The sequence below is a fragment of the Nannobrachium achirus genome (assembly GCF_963921795.1).
Source record: "Nannobrachium achirus genome assembly, chromosome: 11".
Lineage (NCBI taxonomy): Eukaryota > Metazoa > Chordata > Actinopteri > Myctophiformes > Myctophidae > Nannobrachium > Nannobrachium achirus.
The window spans coordinates 44,331,533-44,346,069 of record NC_137820.1 but is presented as its reverse complement, the minus strand read 5'-3'; the positions used below and the strand labels follow the sequence as shown (position 1 = coordinate 44,346,069).

General features: G+C 41.3%; 1 protein-coding gene across 5 annotated transcripts in view; it reads left to right on the top strand.

The window, feature by feature from the left end:
• The first annotated feature begins 1,343 nt into the window (after positions 1 to 1,343).
• srgap1a (SLIT-ROBO Rho GTPase activating protein 1a) overlaps positions 1,344 to 14,537 on the top strand; it is a 125,623-nt gene continuing 112,429 nt past the window's right edge. For all 5 annotated transcript variants that reach the window (XR_013962481.1, XM_080736148.1, XM_080736147.1 and 2 more), the window contains exon 1: positions 1,344 to 1,976. Coding sequence is in view for 4 of the 5 variants with exons in the window: in XM_080736148.1 (XP_080592274.1) it covers positions 1,910 to 1,976 (67 nt within the window). In the remaining variant the exon portion in view is untranslated. The remainder of the gene's footprint in view (positions 1,977 to 14,537) is intronic.

Here is a 14,537-nt window from a genome sequence, read left to right as displayed (position 1 = left end):
TCAGTATAGTAGGAAAGAAATCAGCACCCCAGATGCACCATGTTTGGGTTTTATATGCACTAAATATTTGCAGTCGTTAATAATAATGTTAACATGTTTGCTTAAACTGCCACAAAAAGCCTAGCTGCTTCATGAAATTAAAGTAATTCAGTATTCAGAAACACAAAGTACTTCTTTCACCTTTTCAATGCTTTGCTGTATGTTAAAATGTTGTACAACACATTGTAAGGTTCTTATTTTTCAAAAATAATGAAAATAGCTGATCTACAATTCACTTAAATCTGAAAATTGTCCCTATATTTGAGGGCTTAAGTGGTTATATAATTCATAATGTACTTTTTACCTTCCTAAGTGTTGAAGTACAATATTTGTCTTTGAAATGTAGTGAAGTTAAGAAGTTAACAGTAGAATTATGTAAGCATCAAAACTAATAGTGAACTTAACTAAGCGTCCACTTCTATGCCCAGGATGAGTGCTCATGATGGTAGTTGGACTAGCGAGGAGGACTACTGCTGAAGACAAAAAAGCACACACGCAAATGAACAAAGGAGAGATCATTAGTTTATTTATGGTTAGAATTCTACATATCTTTGAGCAATCAATGTGTAATAGCCTGGAAATTGTTAGTTGTTGCTGCATGTGTTGCTTCCTTCCTTCCTTGACCAGAAATATTAAATATTTGGCTTGCTGTTCTGATTGTGATCATGGTTGTAATTGTCTTTGTGTGGTGTTTCCCCAACGACAGTAGATGGCGATAGAGACCAGTTGATTGTAGTTGTCGGCGTTTGGGCAGGAATTTTACACACAACTACATCTACACTCAACCTGGAGCTGGTAGAAGAATAGAAGGCTATTCATATTCTTCGCGTAATAGTGATAGAAGAATATTGGTTCTCAAGATTAAGCAGATTTTCAAATTCTGAATTGGCACTGTTAACATTTGGACTATTTATAAATGGTTACTTCTCACAGTAAAAGTAGGTTACAAAGAAAGACTACCCAGTAAAAATCTGTGTTAATCTGTCCACTTGTTATAACTCAAATGTAGGTTACAAGATCCGTAAGGGTCTTCTTCTTTTTTTGCCACAATAAATTGACTATAATAAACAGAGGCTCGAACAGAGTACCTGAAATGACACTGGTCACTGGATTTGGATCTGTGAATCAAAGTATCAGTCCACAGTTGTCCTGCCGCGCGCGCGTGCGTGCGTGCGTGCGTGTGCGTGTGCGTGTGTGTGTGTGTGTGTGTGTGTGTGTGTGCGCGCGCGCGCTGTGAAGGGAGGGAGGAGTAGTGAGGAACACATCGAGGAGAGAGGAGGACTAGTCAGGAGGAGAAGGTCCCAAACTAGAACACGGAGATCAAACACACACGACACACACACAAGTAGATCAACGCGCCCCGACCAGGGTGCTTGTTGGTGCTACTTTCCCACCGTGCATGGATCTGGAAAGATATTAAGGAAGACGCTACCAACTCGCTGTGGATTTATATTCTCCTGCTGGTATATTAATGCTCTGATTGCAGCCAACAACAGTTCAGTGGATCCGGGCGGGATCCGGAGGATCCGTTCCGTATCGGCCCTGTTGTATCCAGAGACCCAATCCCCGGTCCTGTGGTGGAAGGAGAAGGAGAACAATGAAGGACTAAAACCCCCTTTTCTGATCCAACAGCACCGTATTTAGCTGCATCCCATTCCCACACCACGGCTTGCTTTTCCTGAAAGTTAATTCATAGCGTTTTAGTTTGTCGCCGTCCAAAAGAAGAGTCCCGTTGCCCTGCTTGTGTGATGCGTCGCATATTGTTATTAGCGTTATTATTATAGGCGTGAGTATTCGGGACATAATTCCGTTTGTTGACAAATAGTTTGAGGAGAAGTTCTGCAGCGAATCGGCTTGGAGAGGGGGAGACATGATGTCGTCGCCACGGTTCAAAAAGGATAAGGAGATCGTTGCGGACTACGAGAGTCAAGTGAAAGGTAATGGTGGACTACATGTTTATAAAGTAACGCGTGGAAACGTTGTCACCGTCCAGTCGCCCCCCTAGCAACAGTCTGTCTGTCTGTCTGTCTGTCTGTCTGTCTGTCTGTCTGTCTGTCTGGGATCAGGCTAATTCATGATGCACTATAAAGCTGCTTGCACAGACACCACCAATCACACGCATAACGGAGCAACATGAGGCTTGATTGGTAATATTAGCCTGTTTGGAAAACATCCAGTGACGAAAGAAATACTCACATGCTTTACTCAAGTAAAAGTAGCAATACTGCAATGTAGATACTAGGCCTAATAGGCTACTCTGTTCGAAGTAGAAGTCCTGTAGGCCTATTCAAAATGTACTCGAGTAAAAGTAAAAAAAGAAAAAGTATTGGTATCAAAATGTACTTAAAGTACAAAAGTAAAAGTACTGATTTTGCAGAATGTCGCATTTCACAAGTTTTCAATGTATAATTTGTATACAAATCTGACTCATTGTGAGCTTCTTGTAGACCTGCTATTTTCAAATGGCCAAAATACTGTATATATAGGGCGAAATCTGCAAAGTAACTAAAGCTGTCAAATAATTGTAGTGAGTAAAGTAGAATAGTTGTCACTGTAGTAGAAGTAAAAGTAGCCCATTGAAACTTGGAAATACTCCAGTGAAGTAAAATTCCTCAAACTTGTACTTGAACACACTACTTTTACTTTAGTAAATCTTAGTTACTTTATACCACTGGAAACAGCAGTGTCTCGTGTGTTGTTAATACTTGCCTACCTACATAACTACACCCAGTAAAATCCAAAGTTAATGCAACTTTGACTACATTGTGTACTAGGCTACACGTGTATGGAATGCTCAGGTAAGGATAAGGGTCCATCATGTGTACATCTTAATAGGGCTACCATATCTTCCATTGTGTTTAAGTTCGTCCCTGTTGCTCCTCCTGCTTTGCTGTTATTTATATTGGTAGTACTAGTAGCCTAGTATGTATAGGCCTATTGGTAGTAGTATTTACAGGTGTACATTTGTACATTTATATGTGTACATTTACAAATTGAGTGTAAACAGTGTAATGTGTATTGTAGTTACCACTGTTAGCAGTTAACATTATCCTGCTATTAATTCACAAATATGGGGTGTTAGGAAGTTTTATAATGATTGACCAGGTCAGGTTTTTGTGTTACAAACTTGCACTGTAAAATCCTCACTCCACGCTCCATGTACATTTTACCTCTCAGAGTCACAGATTGATAAATTAACAATGGGTATTTTTTTTTACGTGATCTTGATCCCTCTCCCTGGATACAGACAAACTTAGTCTAGCACAGGAAAGAAGCAGTGACTGGCTAGTGGCTACCCTGCTGTAACCATGGGGATTTGGATCCCAGCCAAAGAGCTGCTGCGTTCTCCCATGTGCCATTAGTGGGCTGAAATACCACCTATTCACTTCCCCATAGCATAGCACCTAGTCTTAAATCCAGAGAGAGAGAGAGAGGGGGGGGGGGAACGAGGAGGGGTCTGGGGAGGGGAGGGATGGGGGGGCTGTGAGAATGCATAATGTGGAGAGCAGAAGCTCTCATTTGCTTGGAATGTTCTTCCCTGGATGGGGATGACTCAGGGGTTCAGCCTATAATAGAAGGTGATGCACAGTCACAGGGGGAGGCTTGCTGGATGAGAGACCAAGCCTCCCATTTGTCAAGCCAAGCCAAATAGGACAACAATAACAACCTGATGTAACTGATAATAGCTGTTGCTAGAATTCCTTCATGGACTGTTGAGGTAAAACGCAGTTGAGTTTGGTCGGAGAGGCTTATTGTCAGTATTGGCTGAGAACGAGGGTCTCTCCCCTTTTCAATGTGTTGCCTACAACCCTGGTAGGTGGATTGCTGAGGTGGAGCGCAACACCTACCACCAGCACCCACTCCCAGTCCCAGTACTTATTGCAGACTTGTATTTGTTGAGTTGACAGTGCCCGGGATCTAACCCAGAACCTTGTGATCCAAAGACGTGCGCTACTGACTAAGCGTCACAAAATAATAAATGCAGGAACTGCCATTCTAGCTGACATATTACATTTGTGTTATTTTGTATAAGATTCACTGCAGATTATAATTTGATGTCAGCCCATATCAAATTAGCTTCAGAGAGAACTAACATTGTACATACAGGTATTTACATGAGGTTTTATGGAGGCTTGCTGTGACATGTAATGACTATTTGCAATTTTGTTCTTTTATTGAAAATAATATTTGGGCATTGAGTTGTTTTATTGCTCAAATGTTTGGTGTTGGTATGTTGCAGACAGTCACTGACATGCAATGCCAGCCATTACATTTGAAATGGGTTGTTAAGGAACAACAGTTGTGAGTAAACTTCTTTTTTTATTCCCTTTGATCCTGACTCTTGAAAGAAATATTGATGGATGTTCAACTTCTCAGACTTAAATATCCCTTGAGAAGTTCTTGTGTCTGTATTTGTATTCCTAGCCTTTAATCTCAGTCATAAGTGTTGTTGTCACTATTTTGGAATCAGCCTGCAGCCTATTTATGTCTTTATTAGATGTTGCTGGAAGAAAGTCCTTTGTGAAACAACATTTTGGCTCAAATCTTTTTTTTTTGTCTTCTCTTTTTTTTCTTTCCATAAATGAATGCCCTATTTTGTGACTGTCATGCAAACATAGCAGAACTAACTGCTCACAAGGTTTCCTCCTGACAATGTGAAGTCAATATAAAGTTTGGAAAACATAAAGTATTACATTTGATTCAGGAGCATACAATAATTACATTACAGTCTTTGCTATCTCTACTAGCAGAACAGAAGGCTTATCTTTCTGAAAGCTAGTGAGAGACATTGGAGTGGTGGAGAGAAATTGATTACTCAACAAGTAGAACAATAAGCAATCCAGAGGACGGCCAGGGGAGATGTTTGATCTTCTGGTTCACAAACTTCTCTGTCTCACAGTTGGAGACGTGGGAGTGTGGCTTTCACTTTATTTGGACAGATATCTGAAGGCCAGTTACAGTTCAGCGTATGTAGCCTACATTTGCATGTTGGTCTTTTAAGCTTGATTGTGATGAAGAACAGGTGTACCATTGTCTGTGTTCCGCATGCTGACTCTATAATGGAATGACTACCTGGCAGTTTTTTTTTAGCAACTCCTATTTTACCCAGAAATTAGGTATTTTTGTTAGTCTTTACAGTATTCGTACAACTTAGATGAGAGCAATGCTGATTGTTATTCAAGTCAGTTATTTAAATGATTCTGTGGTTCTATTCTATATGACTCCTATAGTGTCTGGCAGCCTCCTAGCATGACTGACATCACCGTTTGCTGTCAAAGTTGTATCTGTCATCCAGCTCACATTCTTTTCTTAAAGGGAAACGTCATGATTTAAAAAATTCGACTGTTTGTTTTAGGGCTAATTGTCAATTTGCAGCCAAAACGCAGAGCAGTCTTCAGATCAATAGTGTTTAAGCATCCTCCAACTGTATTGTTCTTCTTTTGGAGTAAAGTCTGTTCTAGTATGCTTAGATTGTTAACTCCTAATTATTGTTATCAACGTTCCACTGCTACGGGAATAAGCTGAAGATTGAGCAACCAGGCGGAGGAACTCCTCTGAGGATACTGTAGTAAAGTATTAGAAGTGGCTTAAATTAGATGAGGTGAAGATATGTTTTAATTGGAGTAGTAGACTGATGGTGCAATAGATCTATTAAATACGTAGATCTGTTAATAACAGATCAGATCTATTATTACCCTAGCATCTCTCCTATGGGGCGTACATTGTCCTCAATCTACAAGCTCTCGATTCATTGTGAGCGCGTAGCTTGTTTTGGTGACCTTGTATAGACCCCTGGGGGACTCTGTCAAGGTTTAAATGGCTAAATCAGGTGAGGTGAAGGTTGTGTGTCTGTGTGTTTCTTTGGACTGGTGGTGCAACAGAGGACAGCAACTTCATGGCCTTGTCTCTTTTTGGCAGAAGGTTGATTTGTCTGGCTGAGGGTTGTGGCTTGCTGTTTGTGTCCTGACTGTCCTGGGGGTGTTGACTCACAGATAGCAGGCCTGAATGAGCTTCTGACAGTGACAAGAGGTCCTCTGCCCAAGACATCATAAAGTGTGCGCTCCCCCCGCCCTGGCCCCTGACCTGCCCTCAATGCCATTCCTGCCCCTGAGCGTTTTCGCTTGGGCTGGGCGATGCATCTTCAAATCGATTTCAAACTTTTGTCTGGATTATGATTAAGAACGATTATAATAAAAATAAGTAGTGCGAATAGTGAATCTACAAGCTCACAAAGCATTGCATCACAACATTTATGTTTACACATGTTTTATTTCAATAAAGATGTCAAAGTTAGAGTCAAATCTTTTTACATTGTAGATATATAATAACAAAGTGGAATGCAATTGGGTTACTTTGGTTATATTCTCGTGTCGATTAGCCGATATGTTAGGGGATAAAACCAGCTTCAGAATTATTTGATTAACCTACATGAGCAAAACCTTTCAGTGAAAATGTTCAGGGCCATGTTTGTTTGCAGGGAGATGAGGACACAAACAGTGAGTGAGTCATGTCATGGGTGTGATTATCTTTCTAATTGTTTTAGTTTCTGTTGTGGTTAACTGTTGAGGATTGTTTACTTTAGTAACTATGTGAAAATGAGCTGTCTGACTATCTGGCAGAAGATGAGTATATTTGGTAATGACTAGTTTATGACAACAGGAAAATAATAAATATAGCCTATATGACGCCTGGATCAATCTGTATTTTTGTTGATCTGTCTTTTATGTGCAGAGATCGTTCCTGATTCTCTCAAAAGTATCTGCAAGTTACAATATGTGGTGCAATATGTGGTACAGTCAGTACGTGTATGGATGGAGTACTAAAGTTGTTTGTTTTTTGTTGAGACAGCAGTCTCCAGGTGTTATCCGTGGTCCATCTTGGTGTTCAACAGGGACAGGAACTGGGGAAGGATAGGATCAGAGGAGATATGTGGTTGGTAGGGCTGTCATGATTATGACATTTTACATGACGATTCATTGTCACTCAGATAATTGCGATTAACAATTGAATCGTGTTTTTGTCGTTGACAATTACATTTCTTTTTGGCTTTTAGGCTTTGATTTGCACATGGCAGATATGACACATAACCTAAATATACAAAGAAATGACTAACATTTGACAACTTTACCTAAATACAAAGAAATGACTGACATTTGAAAACTTTATACTTAAAAAAGGACATTGATAGTGGAAATAGACGATCTACAAGACTATTTCCAGTATTTTTGAAAATGTTTGAAAGTATATGAACAGTTTTCAACATGGAAACAATTATGACGATTATGACCAAATAGTTGTGATTAGACGACTATGTAATAATTGTGACGGGCCTAGTGGTTGGTTTTTCTACGCCTCCCTGGGCTAACGGTGGATGTTGGCAGCCACAGGGACTGCAGCACTCAGGGGGAATTGGCAAGAATGATATAATAAAAAAAGAAAAACGTTTGAAAAAGAAAAACGATTCAACACAAGTAGGCTTGTGTGTCCCCGTGGTTGTGCACTAGTTTATATAGAAATGACCTTGAGCATGTAATACTAGCTACTTTTATAGGTAATGTAGTTGGCCTGCGCCTCATGAGTCATGGTGACGCCAGGGAGAGTTTTATGTGGAGACATCTGTTCCAAAGGGACTTATCAGGGAACAAAAAAAGAAAAAAGGTGTCATAATGTGCAGGGTGATATCTATGCATTGGAATGCAGTCTTGTGTGAGATTGTGTTCGGGGTTCAGATGCCACTACGGTAAGGTGAGCTGAGGTGACGATACAGTTACTGTGGTAGATTTTCCATCTGGGTGATGCTAGAGTTTCGTCACTTTGGATGGACCGTGCATGCGTGCTTGCGTTTGTGCATGTTGCAATGGTGGGTGTTTATTGACAGCACCATCTGTGGGCCACTCGCCCATTTTGGTGTTTTAATAAACTCGGCTGAGCACAACCAAAGCTTCACCCCACCCCCCACGGTTCATTCTACTCCGTCCATGAGTCCACAAAGGCCATCGGGCCTTTTATGCAACCCCTGACCCCCCCCCCCCCCCCACACACACACACACACACACACACACACACGCTATCCTAATCTCCTCTTTATCTCCAAACAATAAAGACTGTAATTCAAGTGCCATTGTTGCACTGGAGGGGAGGAGGGGGCAGTGGGGTTATAAAGGGACCCCTCCCCCTCAGTCTGTTATCTTAAGTTGTAACTGACACCGGCTAATTCCATTTCACTGCAGACACAGACAGAGACTCAAATCAGTTCCTGCACCACACTGACGCTGTTCTACCTGTGAGTGCAGTCATCATAAATCCTCAGTAGTCAACGTAACCATATGGCCGTCCTCTTTAGGGGTGTAACAATTAATCAAACGTAATTGATTTAATCAATTTAAATAAAGAATCTATAATAATGGAGAGAAAAAGAGAAAATGCTCATAATATATAAAAACAGCTATTTTCACTCTTTCAACTCTCTGTTGTAAATGTTGCTCATGAAGTAAAAAACACAAGTGGTTAATAGATTAGTTGATACATCAAAAAGTTAATGTCAAGTCCTGTATTGTATTTAGATATAGATGGATGTATATTTAAAAAAGAATAATGGACAGTCACAGCCCTAGTTCTCTTGGCTTAGCTTGGTGAGCTGTTCTGGAACCGGGTTCTCTCTCTCTCTCTGTGTCAGTGCTCTTGGACATGCAGGTCCTCGGGTCCGACCGGAGAGGCCGGTAATGAACTGGATGAGTTTCAGTACTTTAACAGTGTGCATTGACAAGGTGTTAATGAAATGGGACCCCACACAGAGAGAGCAAAAAAGCACAAAGTAATGGAAAGCAAAAAAAAAAGAAAAAAACAAGAGAGGGAGAAAAAGAACCATGATTGTGTTTGGGTGGGGTGGGGTGGGGGGGTTGGTTGGAAGGCTTTCATTCCTTTGAATCACTATTGAGGCCCAACAGATGGACAGACAGAAAAGCCCCCTTTACACAGCCTGCTCAAGTCGGGAATGCTGCGTGTGCCATCATTCCACCTCACTGTCCTATAAAGGTACAGGACATGGAATAGGGTGGCATTACTGTTCCGCCGTTGAGCGTGAAGCAGAGGTCGTCGCAGAATATAGTCTACGTGACTACGTCTGAACGGTATAGCCAGCTCAAAGGTCTATGGCAGTGATTCCCAAACCTTTCAGGTGGAGATCCAAAAGAGAGATTTAGACGGGTCCATATTGACATGGACCTTGCAAGGGTGCCTTGCATGGTTTCCTCTGCCATCCGTGTATGAATGTGTGTGTGAATGGGTGACTGTAACGCGCAATGTAAAGCACCTTGTAAAGCACCTTGGATAAATATATAAATGCACCATTTACCATTTAGGGGTCTGTGGCCCAATATATATCAAAGTCCCTGTAATTCAACAGGTTAAGAACACTGGTCTATGGAAAGAAACCTTTTTGCCTCGACCCGCACCCTCACTGCTTTTCTTCTACTTCTTCTCCAACATATTTTTGATCACACAAACACATTGCTTGCACAACTCCGCCATTGTAACCCCTCATGCATCAACATGTTGTCCCTGTCTCTCTCACACATACACACACATGCACTAGTGATGCGTCCCTTTTTTGTGTGTGAGAAAATGCTTATGTGGGGGGATGTAGACATCCTATTTTAACTGAATGTTTGACCTGCCGAATAGTAGGGATGTCACCGAATAATCGATTTTCGAATATTCGTTAGATTAATCAATATTCGATTTTAATATTTCATAATCGAATTTTTTTTTTTTTTTTTCCGTTTTTTTTTTTTTTTTTTTTTTATACTATTTTTTGGCTTAGTTAGTTAGTTTCAACCAAAATATAGAATATAGGCTAACAATAGTATTAATGATAATAGTAAATGGCCATTGATTTATTATTCACACCAGCACCAACTGTAAACTGTGTAGAGTGAAGGAGCACAGCAGAGTGGCTGCCTGCTACACACTCCCCTCCCCCCCCTGTCTCAGACACAGGTGTGATTGATTCAGGCTTGATTGTTTGGTACTTGGTGGCCATCATCAAAGAAAAGGGAAAACAGCGTCCTCTGTATTGTAAAGCATCACAGAATCTGTTCTTGAGAGATTAGGTGAACAGTACACTGGCACACTAAAAAGAAAGATGAAGAGTAGTAGTTAGGCTACCAATTACCTGAAGAGCCATGTTGTACATATGTAAATGTGCATTGAAATCCAGTAAAAAATAAAAAAAAACGAAAAACAGAAGATTTTTTTTTTTTTTTAATAAAAAAATAATAATAATTAATTATCGATTTTCGAATAATATTCGAATATTGCTATAGAATAATCGATTTTGATAAAGGTCCATTTTTGACATCCCTACCGAATAGGGACACTAGGATTCTTGTGCTTAAACAAAACGATATCTGAAATCTGCATTATTTGTATCTCTAATCTATCTATTTTTAAAGCCAGACTGACCGTGTCTTGTCTCCAAGCTACATTGCTAGTCAGTTCAGGTACGCCAGGCCCAGGCCTGTCTTTTATTAACCCTGTGGGAACAAAGGTTTGGACCACGTGTAATCCTCCATCCCCGGCATGTCTACTTCCTCTGGCAAAGCCTTTCCAGTGTGCAGGATGTTGGCCCAAATCTGCATCTCCTCCCGGTGTCATATATTTAATTTACTGCACATTCTTAGTTGGGTGAAGGATAGTTATTTCCTGAGGCGACTTCTCTCAACATTAAACTCAAACAGATCAATTATTGATGCTCTCAGATAGGAGATTCTTTAAGCGGGTGCGGGTGTCACTGTGACGTCGGCATAGGATGTTGTTTCTTGACCACTGGTTTCCTTAAAGGCCAGACCACACCAATGCAACTCCCTGCAACTGCCATTGGTGATAATGGTTGCAAGTATATGGAAATAGTTGCATGTTGTAAGGAGATGCAACTAGTTGCCAACTCTGTTGCCAACTTACTACTACTATATAATCATTCTAGAGACATCATGGACCATTATTGTTATATTTTGTCAAATATGTGCATTTTTAATTTTTGAGGGCAAAGTAAGGGGAAAAAATATATATATCGCACCCATCGTGAGTTTTATTTTCAGATATTACTGCTTGTTTTCAAAGCACTGAATGGTCAGGCCTATATCTGTAATCTTTCAACTCCATACAGGGTTTCCTGCAGGAAAAAGTCTTGACCAGGGGGGGATCTCATGGGGAAGAAAACAAACACAAAACCGAAATTTTTTGATAATTAATTAATTAATTTGAGTAATTAATTCACTTAATTTTTTATATTAATTCTTATTTTTGCCCTATAAAAAACACATGAATGTGCCCATGATGACGGAAAACACAACTACATGCTATCATCCACATTTATTCAACATTGAATAACTTATATTGCCGGTTCGCCACCAAAGGGTTAAAAAAATAGTGTGCACGCTGGTGTACGAATTCGTGCACAGATGATGCACTATGCATGTACACACTTTTCACAGCTTTCAAACAAAAAAATTCGCTTGGAAATCCGTTCAGGCATTCAGGAGATACCAGCCCTTATGTTTTCTTCAAATGTAAACAAACATGGCTGCCATGTTTGAAAGATAGGGTTGGTATGGGGATTAAACATGCAATTTCGCGATCGCGATCATGCCTAGTACATTGTTGGAGGTCTTTTTTTTTTTTTTTATACCCTTGGGGGGGCGGGGGGGTTTTCTGGCCAGGCGGGGCGCCTGGCCTGTAAAGTGCTGCAGGAAACCCTGCCATATGAGCCTGGCCGCTGCCTGAGATCCTCCAGCACAGTGCTCCCAAACTCTGGGCTTGTCTCTAAGGTTACAGGGCTTTTGCGGTGTGGAAACAGCTGTGTGGAGCTCCCTGTCTGAGGATCTAAGGCAGGCAAGCTCGGTGCCCTCTTCTTAAAACTCACCTTTATCATACAGCTTTATCTTAATTGGTGGTATTGTAAACTATGATCCGAGACCGTTACTTTCCTCGACCTAGTCCACCCGGAAAAAGTGCTTTTACCTAATGTGAGAGTCAGTGTCGTCGTACTCTACTGGTTCTCAACGTGGGGTTGGGATTCCAGGGGGTCCCAAGCTAAATGATTGATATTTAGGAGCCAAATGGACCCCTACAGGTCTGTAACTCTGAGGGTGTATAAATGATTTTTCACTCGAAAGAGTTAAATAAACAGTGATTATTTTATAATGTAGATTGGTGTGCCAGAGTTGCACATTTTATCAAATTGGGTTCCGTGGGCTTAATGCATTTCAAACTGTCTATCTATCACTGTCTTTTTTCTAAAGACAGTCAAAGTGCAGCACTGACTGAGTTCAACCAACGTATCAAACGGTGTCTTCACCTACAGTGATGGTTTTGTATCCTAACAGTCTTTACTGTCCAGCTCTTTCCTGTACAGCCTTCACCTGGCAGCCATCCCAGCTTCCTTTGCTCTGAGGCCCAGACGCAAATGAATGCAATTGAAAACAATCAAATGTTTGGCAGCAATGACTGCCGAGCGACTTTTATTGAGCTGACAAGTCGAGCCTTGTCTTCATTCATCAAACGACTGGTGAGACTTCCTGTAAGCGGTCAAAGACGCGCCAATCTTCTACAACAACAGACATCGAGTTGTCAACTAGTGGCATACCTGGTACCTCTGCACATTTCATTCTATTTCCATTCTATTTGTATTTACTTATTAGTGTGGTTGCTATAGGCAACACACAATTTGTTATCTGGTTTGAAAATAATTTCTATTTTCAAGCATGACCAATCAGACAGTTTCATGCTTCACTTGAGTTGACGTCACAATATTAAATGGTAAGACGGAACTGTTTGGCTTTGTTCCCATTGGATTCCTCGCGACTCGCGTCAGTGCAATCACACAAGCAATTTCTCAAAATTGCACCTTTTTAGTTCTATTTATTCTAATCTGTTTTCCATTCTATTTCCATTAACAGGAAACTTGTATTTTTAACCTAAACATACTCATTTATTTTTTCTCTATCATTTCCCCGATGGTGTCCTGAACCATCCTGCTGATGGAATAGAAGTTTAATTTACTGTTCCTCTGTCACCGCCCCTCCTCTCCTTTCTCATGCCTTGACCCCTTGACCCAAGGGGAGCAGGCTTTGAGCTGGCTGTCATCCTAATCAATAGCCAAAGGCCACCCCGCAAGGCGTCATAGCTGCCGTCTGACGCCCGCCTTGGACTGGTGGGGAGACGAGGTGAGGGGAGGAGGGGCCCTGCTCTTTAAAAAGCAGCGGTCAATGAGAACGTCAGCCAAAGGCTTCATCCCCAGTGTGCCACTAAATCCTGATTGATTATAGCTTGAAGCCAAGGAGCCGACTCACTTTTATGTATATGTAAAAATATAATGCAGCCTCACTGCTGCGGCCGCCTTCTGATGTCTGCCTCGTTTAGTGTGGTCACTTCTTCCCCATCGCTGTCTCCCTGCTTGTATCCAGTCTGTTTTTACTGTATGTCTCCCTGCTTGTATCCAGTCTGTTTTTACTGTATGTCTCCCTGGTTGTATGCAGTCTGATTTTACAGTATGTCTCCCTGCTTGTATCCCGTCTGTTTTTACTGTATGTCTCCCTGTTTGTATCCAGTCTGTTTTTACAGTATGTCTCCCTGGTTGTATGCAGTCTGTTTTTACTGTTAGCTGGCTAGGTATTGCCATGAACATTCTCAGCAGGTCTTGGTTTATTTGTGTCACTAAGATGTTCCAGTTGCAGGGGCCTTGGCCTAGTGTACATGCCATTATTCTAAGAAACTAAAATGACCACTCACCTGTACGATATCCTATTTTCACACGACACGTCGTATGATAAAGCTTATCGGGCTTAAAGTGGCTAAGTCATGTACTACACGGTACAACAAACTTGAACTTGTAGAATAGTGTGTGTGCGTGTGCGTGTGTGCGTGCGTGTGAAGGTTTTACTGTACCCTGTGGAGTGTGGAAATGCTCCCAGTTGTTTTAGCAGCTTCCGTAAATATCACGATTTAGTTCATTGTCATGAGCGGCGCTTACATCATCGGCTTATTATGCAGTGCCTGAATAATAACCCTGGTCTATATTCGGATGAAAGAGATCTATAAGATCTGACACACATAGACATATTATGAAACACAGTAGGCCTATATGCCGCAGCTCCTCACTGACTCTCACTGATCACCACCCAGGGACAGCCATAGCAGAGTGGGCAGAGAGGCCATCGGAAATTCACCGGTTCGCTCCCCACCCAATATGCGAGTCGGAGTGTCCCCGAACCGCTTTCCCCTGAGCGCTCATTAGGGATGGGACGATAAGCGATGTTATCGTTTATTGTGATAAAAAACACTCACGATAATCGTGTCGTGGAGATTTAATTTATCGTCCTCCATCATACACTGGGATCAATTCACCTTTTATTTGCCGGTACTTATAATATAGCCGATCTACAAGCTCACAACGCATCGCGTTGTAGATCTACTATTTTTTGGCAAATGTTACGCCC